The sequence below is a fragment of the Stegostoma tigrinum genome, chromosome 25 (genome assembly GCF_030684315.1).
Source record: "Stegostoma tigrinum isolate sSteTig4 chromosome 25, sSteTig4.hap1, whole genome shotgun sequence".
In the NCBI taxonomy this organism is placed as follows: Eukaryota; Metazoa; Chordata; class Chondrichthyes; order Orectolobiformes; family Stegostomatidae; genus Stegostoma; species Stegostoma tigrinum.
Genome location: NC_081378.1, coordinates 34,614,752 through 34,630,153, shown reverse-complemented (window position 1 = coordinate 34,630,153; position 15,402 = coordinate 34,614,752). Strand labels below are relative to the sequence as shown.

Here is a 15,402-nt window from a genome sequence, read left to right as displayed (position 1 = left end):
AAAAAGAACCTGGATGGGTATATCAATAGGAAGGGTTTAGATAAATATAGGCCAAATGCTGGCAAATGGGACTAAATTAGTTTAGGATATCTGGTTGGCATGGACGAATTGGACTGAAGGGTCTGTTTCCATGCTGTACATCTTTATGACTCTTAGTTGTTTTTACTGATGGACTAAAAGATTTGCAGATAATTAGGCATTCAATGGCATATAAATTTCAAACCATATGTTTTTTCTAAATAGAAAGTCAAAAGTTTGCTCTGGAAAATGTAAATTTTTCCATTTCCTGGCTCTTTTGTAGTTTCCTTCTCTTCATTGCTCTTTCGCAGAAAGGTAGCTAAAATAAATCAATTAATGAATCAATTTTAAATCTGTACACTAACATCACACAAGTTACAATGAATAATGTCAATACAGCACTTGTAGAGGGAATACAGCAGCAAGGCAGCACACTTCATCAAGTTAGAAGTGTATTCAGGGATGGGCAGAGGCTAAACAGCTAGCTCACAGCACTCGGGACAGTTTAAAAATGGTAAGTTGAAGATTTTGTACTACTGAAGTGATAGGAGAAACACAGCTGTGCTGAATTTCCAAAACAAAGGGTAGGCTTTCTTAGAGAGACACATCACATACCACAGATTTGGAAAACGTACATGGTCTTTAAACTACAGTACAAATAAAACTCCCCTAAATTCATCTATTCTTCCCTGACACTGCTGCGGATCTATCTATACCACAGCTCGCGGATTGTGGTTATCACCACCATCTCAACAGCAAATTAGGCATGGGCAATGAATACTGGTCTAGCCAGCAACATCCATATCCTGTGAACATATAAGTAATAGAAGCAAAAATTATCCAGCACCTTGATGCTTAATAAAACGCGCCAGGACACTTCACAAGAATCTGCAAATCAAAATAGAACGAGAGCCATATAAGGAAATATTTGGTTAAATAATCAAAAGATTGTTAAAACGTTTTGAGGAGTGTCTTAAAGGAGACAAGCAAGATGGACAGGTGTAGGAGGGTATTCCAAAGCGTAGAGGCAAGGTAAAGAATAGGCAAGGCCGCCAATGAAAGAGTGATTAAGTCTGAAATGAGAATGCACAGGAAATCAGAGTAAGGCAGATATCTTGGAGGGTTGCGAACCTGCAAGAGATTGTGGAGATTGGAATGATCAAGGCAAAAGTGGGTTTTGAAAACAAGGATGTCAATTTTAAATTCAAGACATGAACTGACTGGATATCATTGTAGATCACCCAACACAGTTATGATAGGTGAACAGGACCTGCCTGCAAGTTGAGACACAACATACTTACCATTGTCAACACAATAAGGAAGATTATGTAAGAACATTAGACGGCCATGTAAATCAGTGATACTTCCTTGCATAGGGATCTGGATGGGTGCAGTCAGCACACATGACTGTTGTCCTATCTTGAACTTAAAGACAAATGTTTTTTCTGATGGTCGAACATTTGCTGGATTTTCTTTAATTCTTGTGCTCACTAACATTATTCCAATCTGGAACAAATAATAACAATGATCTATTACATAAATAGGTTATAAAACAGTAGATTATTGCTAAAACATGAATTGCAGGAGAAACATTGGATGTCTGCAACTGTGGAGAGAAAGCAGAGTTGACGCTTCGAGTCCAATGACTCTTCTTCAGTAGATTATTGCACTTGTTTGTTATGCAATGGGTTATAATCCTTGTAGATTCAGAGGCACACAAATTTAAGGCATAAGGGATGCCACTCAGCGCAATGCTTACCCAATACCTTTGTCTTCACAAAAATTGTCCCACGCAATCCAAAAAGCGGGTTGTAGGGATTTATACAATACAAGAGAATCCTCGTGTGGTATTAGCAATCTGTGCTGTAGTGTATTAATAAACTTTATGCAGATTTTAGAATTCATGAGGCCAGATTGTTTTGTATGGTTTGCAAAGGATGTCAAATAAAGAAGAGAATTGTTTTTTGCCATTTACAATACGTCATGTAAATTACAAACTCAAAAGACATTAAAAATCTTCAGTTGACTAGAAGGGCAGTATGAATGTTCATATTTAAAACATTTTGTTTCAAGTCAATTCAAAGGCCTCAACCTGCCATGTAGATGTGACGGTCAAGGCGGCACAACAACACTGCTTATTCCTTAGGTCGCTTAGGAAATTTGGCATGTCCGTAAGGACTCTGGCCAACTTTTACAGATGCACCATAGAAAGCATTCTTTCCAGGTGCATAATACCCTAGTACGGCAACCGCTCTGCCCAGGACCATAAGAAACTACAGAAGGTTGTGTGCTTAGTCCAGACCATCACAGAGGCCAACTTCCCATCCATGGACTCCATTTACAGTTCTTGTTGTCGCAGAAAAGGCTGCCAACATAAAAGACCTCTCCCACCCCAGTAATGCTCTCTTCCAACCTCTTCTGTCAGGCAGAAGATAGAGAAGCTTGAACACACACACCAACAGGTTCACAAACAGCTTCTTCCCTGCTGGTATCAGACTGCTGAATGGACCTCTCTAACTTCAAATAACTTAGATCTTGCTTTGTATACCCCCTGCACAGCCGTAACCTTGTATTCCTCGCTCTAAGCATCCTGGATCTGTAAGTAACAAAGTGTGGAGCTGGATGAACACAGCTGGCCAAGCAGCTGAGGATCTGATGAAGGGTCTAGGCCCGAAACGTCAGCTTTTGTGCTCCTGAGATGCTGCTTGGCCTGCTGTGTTCATCCAGCTCCATACTTTGTTATCTTGGATTCTCCAGCATCTGCAGTTCCCATTATGTCTGGATCTGTATGTCCTTGTTTGTCATGATCTGCCTGTACTGCTCGCAAAACAAAACTAAACTTTTCAATGTACTCAGGTCAATAGGTCTACAATAAATCAAATCAAGCCAGAGATGTTTATTTAAGAAAAAGGAAGAATGCCTTTGCAATGCTGAAGACTTGTTACATTTGTTATTGAGGTAGGAGAAAGATGAATTTTGCATATAACATATTACTCCATCGATTCCTTGACTTATATTTACATAGTCCTCTTTATGACCTCTGAATCCATCAAAGCACTCAATACCCATTACGTTACTTGTAAAATTTAGGCATAAAGTTGTAATATTGGGAAATAAGGCAAGCTAATTTGTGTATAGTAACATTCCACACACAAATGTGATAATAACCTATTTTTCCCCATTTGGTGGCGGGATATGTTTTGGCCAAAGTATAGGAGATAGTTCAGCTGCTTTTCTTCAAAATAGCTTTCTGTGGTAAAAACGGAAGTGTGTGCAGAAACAATATGCATCTCATTGACTTATATATATACCCATAACATTCCATGATTCCGTTCATAGCATCATACTCCATTTACAAGCTCTCCTCTTAGAGCAGAATTTTACCCTCATGATGTTCAAGTCTTATGTCAAACATGTATCTAAATGTTGGTGTTTTAGGTATTTTTAATTAAAGATTGGAGTTCGATTTCAAAATTTACCTATATATAAACATTGTGATAACATATACAAACCAAAATCAACATACTTTCCATTACAAATGCAGATTGTCCTTTGATGTCTTTCCAGCATTCTGTTTTCAAGATTTCCAAAATGGCATGGATATTACATTCCCAACAGAGATAAATGCTGGTATGTGCAAAATATTTCCAAATGATGGAAATTTTTGAAAAATAACTATGCTTTAAAGTGAACATCCTTCTGGAGTATACAGTCAATGTATACTGATTTCATGGATATGTGGTTGTACTCACCTACTTGTTAGGTTATGATAAAAAAAATCAATTTTGTTCTTATAGGTGTAAGGGCCTATAACTTAAAAACAAAATTAGAAATTCCATTTAATAGCTGAAATTTTATGTTTTATGCGTTATACTGTAACAATAGATGAAAAACATTACTGACTAAACACTAACTTTGTAGGAACCATATTTTAAAACCACAAACAAAACATTCTGCTTCTCAATTTAGCACAAATGAAAACACATTTCACACACACAGTTCATATTAAACAGAATTTTCCCTTTTCTGGTTTGGCATGAGCAATGGTGACAAATTTGGAAAATATATGGAGAATGAAAAAGAAGTCTAAAACTTGACATCGCTAAAACAATTCTGCAGTTTTTCCCTTAAGCTTTACATGGAAACTTCCAAATTTTGCAATGTTGACAAACTCGTTATCAAGGTGGGAAAAGAAATGGAAACTTGGTACAAGCGAGATTTGGTATATCATTAACATCCCATCTTGTCATATTTATATGCCATTTCCAATTCACCTCTCCTTTACCAGGAAAGCAAACCGTGCAAGTTCCCGATATGCAATTCTATCTGGTACCTTGTGACTTTAGCTCTCCAATTGCTTGTTCTGTTCATTTTCCAGCTGTGTTTTTAACACATGTTCTGCAAACTGATTCCCCTCAATCCTTCATCCATACCAGTCAGTATCAAAAAACCACCAGACTCACCGCACCATCATATCAGCGCTCAGATCAATTCACATATCCCCAGTTCAGGTTTTCAATAGCTTACTTTGGAATTCAGGGCCACCTAGGACTTGCATGCTTCTGCATATTATTCTGTTCAAGCAGATACATCCTGCGCAGATGCATGTGTATATTATAGTTTTTAGCTTACTTTCTTAAAGCTCACCTTGCACTTTTTTGGAGGCTGCCAGCCTCTGCCTATTTCACTTTGAGCATGCACTAAGAAAGCAATGACCTCAGCCCTGACTCGCAGGCTGCGAGGCTGCAAGTGGTTTGCAGTACTTTTTCCACGGAAAGAGACAGAAGGTGGGAGTACTAAACAGTTAAGGGAATGGGTAAGTGGGCACCGCTACATCATGCTATGTTGACTGGAAATGAATTAGCTTTATTGTTACACGTACTCAAATGACTGAGTCGGCACTGACAGCACCATTTTAGGTACGAAGGTACCTAGGTACAATCCTTAGTTGCAGAATACAGAAATGAAGATTATGTGCTGATGGTCGCACTAAAGTTGCGGCAGCCGCCACCAAGGCGCAGTGGGGAAAGACCACTGTCTGAGGTGTCTCTGCTGAAAGTAAATGGGGGTCCATTCAGTTATTGGAATCTCCCAGTGTCTCAAATCTATGTAAAAATTGATATTGTATTTATAAGAGAGTTCAACAGAGTCAAAGTTCAATGCTTTTGTTTCGTTCATTTGATATGCAATTGTCACAAATGCAATTCGGTTCTGTACAATGTGTATATATCCACAAAGTTTTTTTAAAGAATAAAGAATATATTTGGAATTAAGAAAAGAAACCAAAAGAAAACTAGCATTACAGCTCTACACAATATATGGTCAGAAAAAAAACCATAAGCCAAGCTAAAAACACAAAAATTACAGATAAAATCACACCTTCAGTATTCATCAGCAGCTCTCACAGAAAACACGCTGCATTTGCTTTAAGCAAATTGCCATCTGTGAAAGTCAAAGTGAAACAGTACTTAGTGGAATCAAGGGGGACTACTCCACTGTTAATCAAGGGGCTGGCCACAGTCAGTCAGTCAGGTTCTTAGCCTTGCAGACTCCAGGGATTAGAATACTTAGACTTTGTGGATCAGGCTAAAGTCAATATGCAGGTCAAGTACAAGCAGACTGAGAATTAAGCATGCATTGGTCAGGGTGCCGTAGAGGTATCAGTCTAACTGCCAGGGCTGTCCTGTCATGTCAGTCCAAGGGATCTGCCGCAGTCACTTTATCAGGGAGCAGTCCATGGAGTCCTGGCTGTAGTGAGCAACTCAATCCTGGGAATGGGGTTCATTGCGCAGGGTTGATGAAAGAACATTCACAGTGATAGAGGGAAATTTTGGATAGAAAAGTAGGACCTCATAGATAGCAGGAACTGTTTGGGTGTTCTGGGAGGTGGCAAGGTTCTCACAGGTCACGATCACCATGGCCTCTGCATGTGAGTGTGCAGGACCACCAAGGGAAGGGAATTTCCAAAAGTGATGGGGTCTGGAGGTAAAGTGGGAACATTAATTGTAATATTAAAGGGCTCAACTGAAATGGGAGGAAGCTGAGGGGTTATGGGACTACAGGAAAAGCAACACTCAAGGGAACAAGGTGGCTGGGGAGAAATATCTTACATCACAGGTGGAGCCTGCACGTTTGTCTCACAAAGAAAATTGGAACCTTGCCACATTGGATCAAAAGCCATCTGTACAATAACCACACAAAATGACTCTCACCTCACACAAATTGGATGGAATAAATTAGTATTGTTTTCTTTAGAATCAAGGTAAAGCTCTGGGAATTCATTTTGTCAACGCTTGGGATTGTAACTTCTTTCATCCTTGAGATATCTGAAGAGGGTACCCATCTCCCACATGGATGTGAGACTTAACCAAGTCTGACATACAAAATTATACTGCAGTACATTGGTAAATATATTTTCATTTGCCCAGTTAAACAAAGTGAATGATGCACCCTAATTCTTTTTCTTCCTTTGGGTGCAAACAGCAGTCGTAACTTCGCGACAGCGGAAGCCAGTTTTGTAGCTAGTCCAGTTGGCATGGATATCTTGAGTGGTTATACGGTAGGTGCTGTTTGGCATTATTAGCCCAGGTCCGCTGAGAGAGTGTCCTTTCACTATCCTCAGTTTGAACTTCTGCAGGCTTTAGGGTCACAGTTTTTCTTTTGGGCTGGGGCGGTCGGGGAGGCACCTCTGCTGTATCCTGTATGTGATAACTTCTTTCGACGTGTGCCAACTGGCACCGCCTGGTCTTTCTGAGAGGAAGCAGCACTTCAGGTTATGTTAAGGTCCCTTGTCCTCCCATTCTCCTTGTTATTGATGTTGACCTATAGGTAAGGAGATGTGATGCAGATCCCTGCAAACATCTGGCAGACAGAGTATGGAGGACTTGGTAACCATGATAGTCACCAACTTTTCCATGCAGTCAGTCAGATATATGTGTACTGTATCCAGCTCAGCGAATGCCTCTGAAGATCCATCCTGCTGTTCGTTTTCACAATAATTAAATCGTCATGCCCTTTTGAACATCTTCTGCCCAAAACTTAGCAACTGCTTGCTCTGCAGCTGTTGTCTGGTTGCTAACTCCTGGGACATCTCTTTGACCAGATGCAAAGACCTGCTCGCTAGATTGGGATCCTGGGTCTATTCTCAATAGAATATCCACTGAGGGTATTCTCTTTGAACAGGTGGGGGGAGTGCAGGCGGGTGCTTTTCCAATGCATTTTCAGAGTTGAATGGCTTCCTTCTCAGGTTTGGATGTGAGCTGGATACCACCAGCTCACTCCTAAGAGAGAGAATTAGTTGTCAAAGAAGGATAAAGGTTAATGGGCTGGATGGCCATTGAGGGCCTCCTGGCTTCACAAGCAGTTGTGCTTTTCCCCAGCTAACTCTAGAATTTTCTCTTTATAGAAAGCAAGAAACCTGATGTCAGCCACCACTCAACTACAGTTGGTCTTGGATTTCTTTTCTATTTATGGGCTAGTTTTTCCGACAATAAGACAGGGAGGAATGACCGAGATGAAAGCAGATGGAAGAAAGGTCAGTGGTGAGTTGTAGTCTATTAGCATTGATGAGACATGTGCGCAGTGGCAGAGTTTAAGTAAGTTGGGGACTTGACAGTGCAAGATGGCAGAGCAAAAGTAGTGGCACTTACCTTATAAACCGCAGAAGATCATTGTCCTTATTTCTACAACACTGGGCATCCTGCTTCACCTGGAATATAGCACTGTAGTATTTTTCTTTGCTGTCAGTGTTGAATTCACTATGACCTCTCTTCTAGGAACGTTCCTCTTGAAAATTTACCCCACCTCACTCCAAGGGATTTTCCATTTATTGCTTCCACCTTACTTAATTGAATTTTAGCTTCTCCTTGACCACGATCGTAAATCTGAAGCAAGGTCACAGACCTGAAATTTTAACTTTGTTTCTCTCTCCACAGCCGATATCAGGCCCGCTAAATATTTCCAGCGTTTTAAAAATTTTTGATTTTCAGTAACTGCAATGTTTTACATTCTTTTAAAATACTTCACATAAGGCAAGATAATAGTTCAAGAGACATTTTTTTAAAAATAGAAAGACAGACAATCTAAAAAATCCATCAGAATAAATCTGTTCTGAGAGGAGGAATATACAGGGGGAAGAAATGATGTTACAGGTATTGTCTCTGATTTAGTAATCCAGAAACCCAAGTAATGTTCTAGGTTCCAGGACAGAGGGTGGAATTTGATTTCAATGAAATCTGGAATTGTCAATTCCATTCTCAATTGTCATAAGATAAAAACCTTTCTGGATCATGAGTTTTCTTTAGGAATGGAAATCTGGTATCCTTACTTGATCCATCTAAAATGTAACTCCACAAAAAAGAAATGTGTTTGATTCCCAGTTGTCCTTTGAATTGGCCTAGGAAGCCTTTCAATTGTATCAAATCATTTAAAAAAATCTCAAAAGAAAATGAAATCACACTAACCATCTGGCATTGAACTAAACATAGGAAATTACAGCAGTAAAGTTAGCCCCGTTGACCCTGTAAAGTCCTTCTTACCAATATTCGGGCACTTGTTCAAAACTTGGAGAACTGACTTACAAGCAGCAGTTTGACAAAGTCAAAACCATGTAAACATACCTTGATGACAATGTCTCAGATACTATCCCCACTCTGGGCATATTCTGTCTTATCAGAATGAGAGCAGAGGTGGTGGCACAGTGACATGCCCTGGGAGTCCATAAGACCATAAGACATAGGAGTGGAAGTATGGCCATTTGGCCCATCAAGTCCACTCCGCCATTTAAATCATGGCTGATGGGCATTTCAACTTCCCTGCACTTTCCTGTAACCCTTGATTCCTTGTGAGATCAAGAATTTGTTGATCTCTGCCTTGAAGGCATCTAACGTCCCGGCCTCCACTGCACTCCATGGCAATGAATTCCACAAGTCCACGACTCTCTGGCTGAAGAAATGTCATCCCATTTCCGTTTTAAATCTAACCCCTCTAATTCTAAGGCTGTGCCCATGGGTCCTGGTCTCCTCGCCTAACGGAAACAACTTCCCAGTGTCCACCCCTTCTAAGCCATACATTATCTTGTAAGTTTCTATTAGATCTCCCCTCAACCTTCTAAACTCTAATGAGTATAATCCCAGGATCCTTAGTCGTTCATCAGTCCTCAATGTTGATTCTGGATCACACGAAGTCTCATTGCATCTGATAAAACATGGACAAGGATATCTCCTATTGATTACCAAATATCACCCCCATCAGACGATGATTCAGTATTCCTCCACGTTGAATTTGGGAGGAAGCAAAGAAGGTGGAAAGGATGCTGAATCTGCTCTGGTAGGAGACTTCAACTTCCAGCACCAAAAAACATATTTGTTTTTCCTTGATCCTTACCAATCTGCCTGTGTGAAATATCTGTCATCGGCAGAATTAGCAGGAGTGACCACTGCAAAATCTTTGTGGAGATGAAGTCCCATCTCCATACTGAAGATACCTTCCATCATGTTGTATGGCACTACCAAATGGGATAGACTGCGCACATATCTGCCACGTTCAGTGGTGAACAGTGGTAGACAATTAAACAACTCATTGAAGGAGCTGGTGCCACAAGTATCCCCATCAACAATGGGGAAGGCCACAGCATTGGTGAAAAGGGTAAGACTTAAGTGCCTGAAACACTCTAGTCAAAAATGCTAAGTGGATGATCCATCTCAGCCTTCTTCTGAGGTTCCCAGGGTCACAATTCACTCCATGTGACACCAATATATGGTAGAAGACACTGGATACTGCTAAAGCTATGGGTCCTGGTAATGTTCCCAGAATAGAACTGAATTTGTCACATCCCAAGTGAAGACCTTTGAGTGTAGCTGCAACACTGATCCTTAGACATCACATTCTAAACCCATGACCACTACTGACTAGAACAACAGCAAGAGATATGTGGAAACACCACCACCTGTAAGCTTTCCTCCAAACTTACTCATTGTTTTGACTTGGAAATATATCATTGTTCCTTCACTGTCACAGGGTCAAAAATCATGGAGCTTCCTTCCTAATAGCATTTTGAGGGTATCTACACCAAATGGATTGCAGCAGTTCAAGACAGCAGCTCACCACCACCTTCGAGGGCAACTAGGGATACATTATAAATGCTGGTCCAGCCAGCAATGCCCACGTTCCATCAATGAATAAAAAATAACTCCATTCAGACGTTTTCTAGCTGTTTGATGTAAATTTATTATTGCAGTTGACAATGTAAGCAGAATACTTTGAAATAAAACAAAGAACTGTGGATGCTGGAAATCTGAAACTCAAATAGAAAGTGCTGAAGAAGGGTCTCTGGACACAAAATACTAACCATGCTTTCCCTCCACAGATGCTGCCAGACTTGCTGAGTTTCTCCAGCAATTTCCATTTGTGCAGAGTACCTTTCCTGTTATAATTTCAATACCATTATTTTCAGCTATCTGAGGTTGATCTAAGGTATGTCATTTATCATTGGTATAAGTTCCTAATGTAATGAGGATTGTGTGTTACAATCTGGCTATGTTAAAAGTGGGAACAGAAAGAACTGATTGTGGATTCTGAAGGGCGCTTACAAAAACCTACATCTCACCAGTTTGATAATTAATTCTGAAGTGCCACAGTTTCACACAAATTACTAGCCTGACAACACTGAACTTTAATCTTGTTTATCCAGCTTTAAAGTACAATAGGTATCTTTTTAACATGCCATTTGACAGATAGATTTAGTTACCAGCATTCAGAGGATGTTACCAAAATTCTTTCTTAGTGGATTTTTTTGCTGAGTTCTAGCCAAATGAGCATATTGAAGAAAATAGAAGACCTTATTCTGTAGGTTCAGTAAATGCAGATGCTGACCAATATTCCATAATTGAGTATTCTTCAAGCAAGATGCTGTTAATAATATGGGCCCAGGAAAAGTGTTGTAGAAAAAACTACAAGTGTTCCATAATGACAATGACTTCAACAACTTGGATTCTATAAACGCCCTCCACAATTGTTCTTATCAAGCGTATTTATAATGCATGGGGAGGGCGAAGAAGAGAGAGAGAAAGCTGCAACTTAACCGAGGTGTCTGAATTAATAAATGCTTTACAGAAAGAGAAAATGGAAGAAGAACTTTAGGATACAATCTACTCATGTATGTACACAAACAAAGCACAGACGTATGGTACATACAACTGAAATATTTTTTAAAAACTCTTCATATGTTTTACACATTATATTCTCCTCCTGCAAATATTGAGCAAAAGGCATTTTTCCTTCTCGGAAGCGACAATTAATAAATCTGACCATTACCTGTAGCCAAAGCCTTCCCCAAACAGGAACTAGCTGCAACCCAAAGCACCTTTTCTAAAAAGCGTGTTTCAATATCAAGCAGCTGATTCGGTAGGATATCGTCTGAGTATTTACGGAGCGCTAGGAAGCGGAATTGTTTAACTGCATACGAGCCTCAGTATTTTTTAAACGTTTTTTGTTTTTGCCTTTTATTGTGTAATTCCTTAAACGGTAAATGTAATTTTACAGTTGTGGTGAATGTGCGGCTGGGCGCTGACGTGTGTTGGCGGGTGATTTATTTCTCATTTTGCTTCAAGCTCTGTTGTTGTGGGAGAGCGATGGCCAGGCCGGTGAGGTGAGTGGATTTAACTGGGTATGATCGAGGAGATAGGCCCGGAATATGGAGGCGACATCCTGGGGTGTGGGGGAAATGGTGGACCTTGGGAGAGGCTTGGTGGCGGGGAGAGACCCGACGGTGGTATGTTCACATTCAGGACGAGGGAACATTGCTCCACAAAAGACCAGTCGTAGAATTTAGTACATGGTGTGCAGGACTGCAGAAATTATATTTGAAAATTCTCTAATCTGTGCTGGCATTTCAGCTATTAGACGAGTTCACATTGTCAAATCCAGATAGACTTCTAGGTTTGACAGAAATTAAATATGCAGATAAACACATTCTGAGAAGAAATGTCAGAAACACGATAAAATAAATATACTTGGAAAGCAGTGTTTTCCATCTGTTTTCATGTTGCAAATGGGGCAATCAGCCATTCAAAAGAAAATGGAAGTCTTAATGTCATTAAAGATCAAGATGTAGGTGCGAAAGAAGAATTTGAATGAGGAGAAATAAGGACAGAAATGCTTTTGTTGAATTCTAGAAGCTAAGAGAATTTGGGACTTACATTAGACAAATGAACCCCATAAATGCACAGAGTTCAGTCAAGTAATGTTTCAGGTGTGATTCAAAGTAACATTGCACCATGAATTAGCATGAAAAGTATGGTAGAATATTCAAAGATTCAGAAGAAGAATGTGGATACATGGATCAAAGAGGGGCCTTTTTATGGTCGTAAGAAGTTTCAGCCCAATGACGAATGTGTTGGTGGCAGAATCTTTCAGTTGATTAGTATTAGACAGCTAGTGAGTTTTGAGAAGGTTTGTAGCTCAGCTGCAGAAAAAACTAGACAAACTCACACAAAATAACAACACAGAAGCATGGATAAAAAACTTATCTGACTGACCATTAACAGATACTGAAACAGCCGATTTAGTAAGAGGATTAAATTACAATTTCCGGAATGTGGACAAGAACTGAGCTACAAAGTATTAGATGGTGGCTGTAGGTCTGCACTGGGTGAAGTAGATGATTAAATTGGTACCTATACTCTCTGATAAATAAGGGTTGGACCAAAGGCAAGGAATTTGAGATTCTACCAGCTTCACATTTGGAGAAAATAACGTACAAAATCTTGTTTTAAAAAGAGTAATTACTCCTTGTAAAATAGCTATAATTAAATCATTTTTTCAGTGTTCCATTCAATACTGATGTTATTGAGTAAGCCTTTGATAAAAATAAGTGTATATGAAACTGGATATGGAAAGTAAGAAAGTCAATGGATTTGGAAAATCCTGTAACTTTGCAATTTATGCTGGTCAGATACTACTAAGTAAATTATTTTGAAGAAGTGTTATTGACATCAGGGGATAGAAATTTAAAAGACTAATAGTTAATTGTGTTAAAACAACGTGGGCAATTTGTTGATGCCTCCGCCAAAAGGTTAAAAATTTTAGTAAATGATTCAGGAACACGGAATGAGGAATGTTACAAGTTTGTCGAAGTGTTAAGTAATAGATGTAAGATATTGAAGGACGCTGTCATGCCTCCAGTAGGTCTGCTGTGAGCAAGGTACTTCATCGAGATAGTGGTAATGGACATAAAGATGTGGGATAAGAATGAAAAATGTTACATATAGGTTTGGCAACCAGATTGAATCAATCAACAATAACACATAGTAAAAATATGAAAATAATTATGGATCAAGTAATGAAAATGGGGGTGGGACTGGACGTGGACTGAGAATGAGTATCTGAGAATGGGGGGTAATTTGCCCGTGATAAATTACAAGATATATGCAGAAATATGAACTTAACAGTTCTGAATATGACAGCAGGAAGCCATTTTACCGACAGGCTATGTGAAAGGAACTATGCAGTAATAGACAAAATGATTCATTGTTTATGATTTGGTCTGCCAAAATTCTATCGTCTGCACGAGCATGGCTGGCAATGTCAAGAATTCACTGCAGATGATCGTAAAATATAGTCCAAATCATTTAGTAGTTGTTACATATCGTTAAGTTCTATCCATTATAAGTCATCAGCACCCAGCTTGTGAAGGGTCTACAATTAACTTTACTGTGTTGAACATTTGAAGGCACTACATGCAGGCAGACAGGCTTTTAATAAAGTGACAGTTTCACAAAGGATCCAGCAATCTTTAAAGTATGGTGTAAAGCTATTGGAAACCAGTTTCAATCAAGGAGATGTTGTTTATTATGAAAGAGAGGGGCATAAATAGTAGTGGAATCGTAGAATCTCTAGAGTGTGAAAGCAAGCCATTTGGCCCATGAGTCCACACCAATCATCTGAAGACCATCCCAACCAGACCCACTGTCCTATCCTATACTTGTAACCCTACCTTTCCCACAGCTAGTCATCCGAGCCTACACATTCCTGGACAATTTATCATAGCCAATTCACCTAACTTGAATATCTTTGAACTGTGGGAGCAAACATGCACAGACACGGGAAGAATGTGCAAACTCCACACAGACAGTTGCCATAGGATGGAATCGAACCTGGGATCCCTAGCACAATGAGATGGCAGTGCTAACCACTGAGCCACTGATGCCTAGGAAAGGTTATTGGTAAGGATGGAGAAACAATATTTGTATAGCAAGGGACAAGGTTGCTTGGGAACATCGTTCAAGAATTGCTTGGTGTAAATTTCAAATTTATAGATTCTAAAGGAGTTAAAGAACAGGATAGGGGATCCTGATACTTCTCGTGACCATATATTACACAGCTATGTGGATCAGACTTTTAACATTGACAATTTGTTTACTGAAGGATGGACTAATTCAGATTATCAAAAGGACAGCTACCAAAGTGGGTACGAAAGTCATATTTGTGCCACAAGGGGCTAGTCAGTGGAAAAACTGGACTATAATTAGGAGATTGAGTAAGGCCACTGGAGAGTATAACACCTTTACGATTGTACAGAATAACCAACAAGACATTAGCCCATGGATTGGGAGCAGGAGGTACAAGAAGTGAAGGTGAGAAAAGGCTGTGTAAGTTCATGCAGTGGTTCTGAAGTCAACTTGTCCCTAAAAAGAGATCATGAACTGTTGGAAAGAATCCTATTAATAGACAAAGAGATCACAACAGTAGCTATTCAGAAAGGTTTAGTAAGCAAGATAGAGGATACCGCTTATAAAGGTCAAGGACCAGAAATGTTACCAAGAACAGAAGCCCATTCGATCAGAAAGTCTCTGTGCTACAAACAAGTTGAAAGATGAGTTAATAAAATCTGCCATAAAGAAGCCACTACAAAGTCTTGAGAGAATTTCACGTGTACGCAGAGGTGGTAGATAGGGGACCACCAGCACTGTATCATAGATGAATATGCTTAGAAAAGATGTCTTCTAACGGGACTTACAAGACTCAAGCCAAGCTAGTGGATTGAGATTGTGGAGTAAAACTGGGGCAAAAGTAGATGCACCTCAGGATAGGAATTTTGAAGATTTTCTTTTATTTGTTAGCAGCGAATACTTGGGAATGTAGATCAATTCTTATTAGAGTTGTATTTCTGCAGGGAGTTCAGCTAAAAAGAGTGTTTCTTTGCCATCCAAAACAGAACACTTTTTGGAACACTCCGCAAGTTCAATCAAGGTGTAGATTGTCTAAATGATGCCTCTAGAGCTTGGTACTTCTCAGGAAGGTCCATCTTGTTGAAGCCAGCCCTGCCCTGTTTTACCAGCGCCATGGAGGAGTGGGTGGTGGGGGTAATTTTTGGGCATCCTTACT

At 39.7% G+C, this 15,402-nt stretch overlaps 2 protein-coding genes across 5 annotated transcripts in view; one reads left to right on the top strand and one right to left on the bottom strand.

Annotated features, from left to right (window-relative positions):
- Window positions 1–11,395, bottom strand: part of c25h12orf4 (chromosome 25 C12orf4 homolog) — a 51,108-nt gene extending 39,713 nt beyond the window's left edge. The window contains exons 1-2 of one of the 2 annotated variants that reach the window (XM_048554321.2): window positions 11,332–11,395; window positions 1,320–1,524 (exon numbers count right to left, since the gene is read on the bottom strand). In XM_048554321.2, the coding sequence (XP_048410278.1) occupies window positions 1,320–1,515 (196 nt within the window). In that variant the 5' untranslated portion in view covers window positions 1,516–1,524; window positions 11,332–11,395. Of the gene's footprint in view, window positions 1–1,319; window positions 1,525–11,331 lie in introns of those variants that run through there. The other variant, XM_048554323.2, reaches the window with a different exon arrangement.
- Window positions 11,396–11,561: 166 nt separating this feature from the next.
- rad51ap1 (RAD51 associated protein 1) overlaps window positions 11,562–15,402 on the top strand; it is a 46,263-nt gene continuing 42,422 nt past the window's right edge. The window contains exon 1 of one of the 3 annotated variants that reach the window (XM_048553672.2): window positions 11,562–11,665. In XM_048553672.2, the coding sequence (XP_048409629.1) occupies window positions 11,649–11,665 (17 nt within the window). In that variant the 5' untranslated portion in view covers window positions 11,562–11,648. The remainder of the gene's footprint in view (window positions 11,666–15,402) is intronic. The other 2 variants (XM_048553671.2, XM_048553673.2) reach the window with 2 other exon arrangements.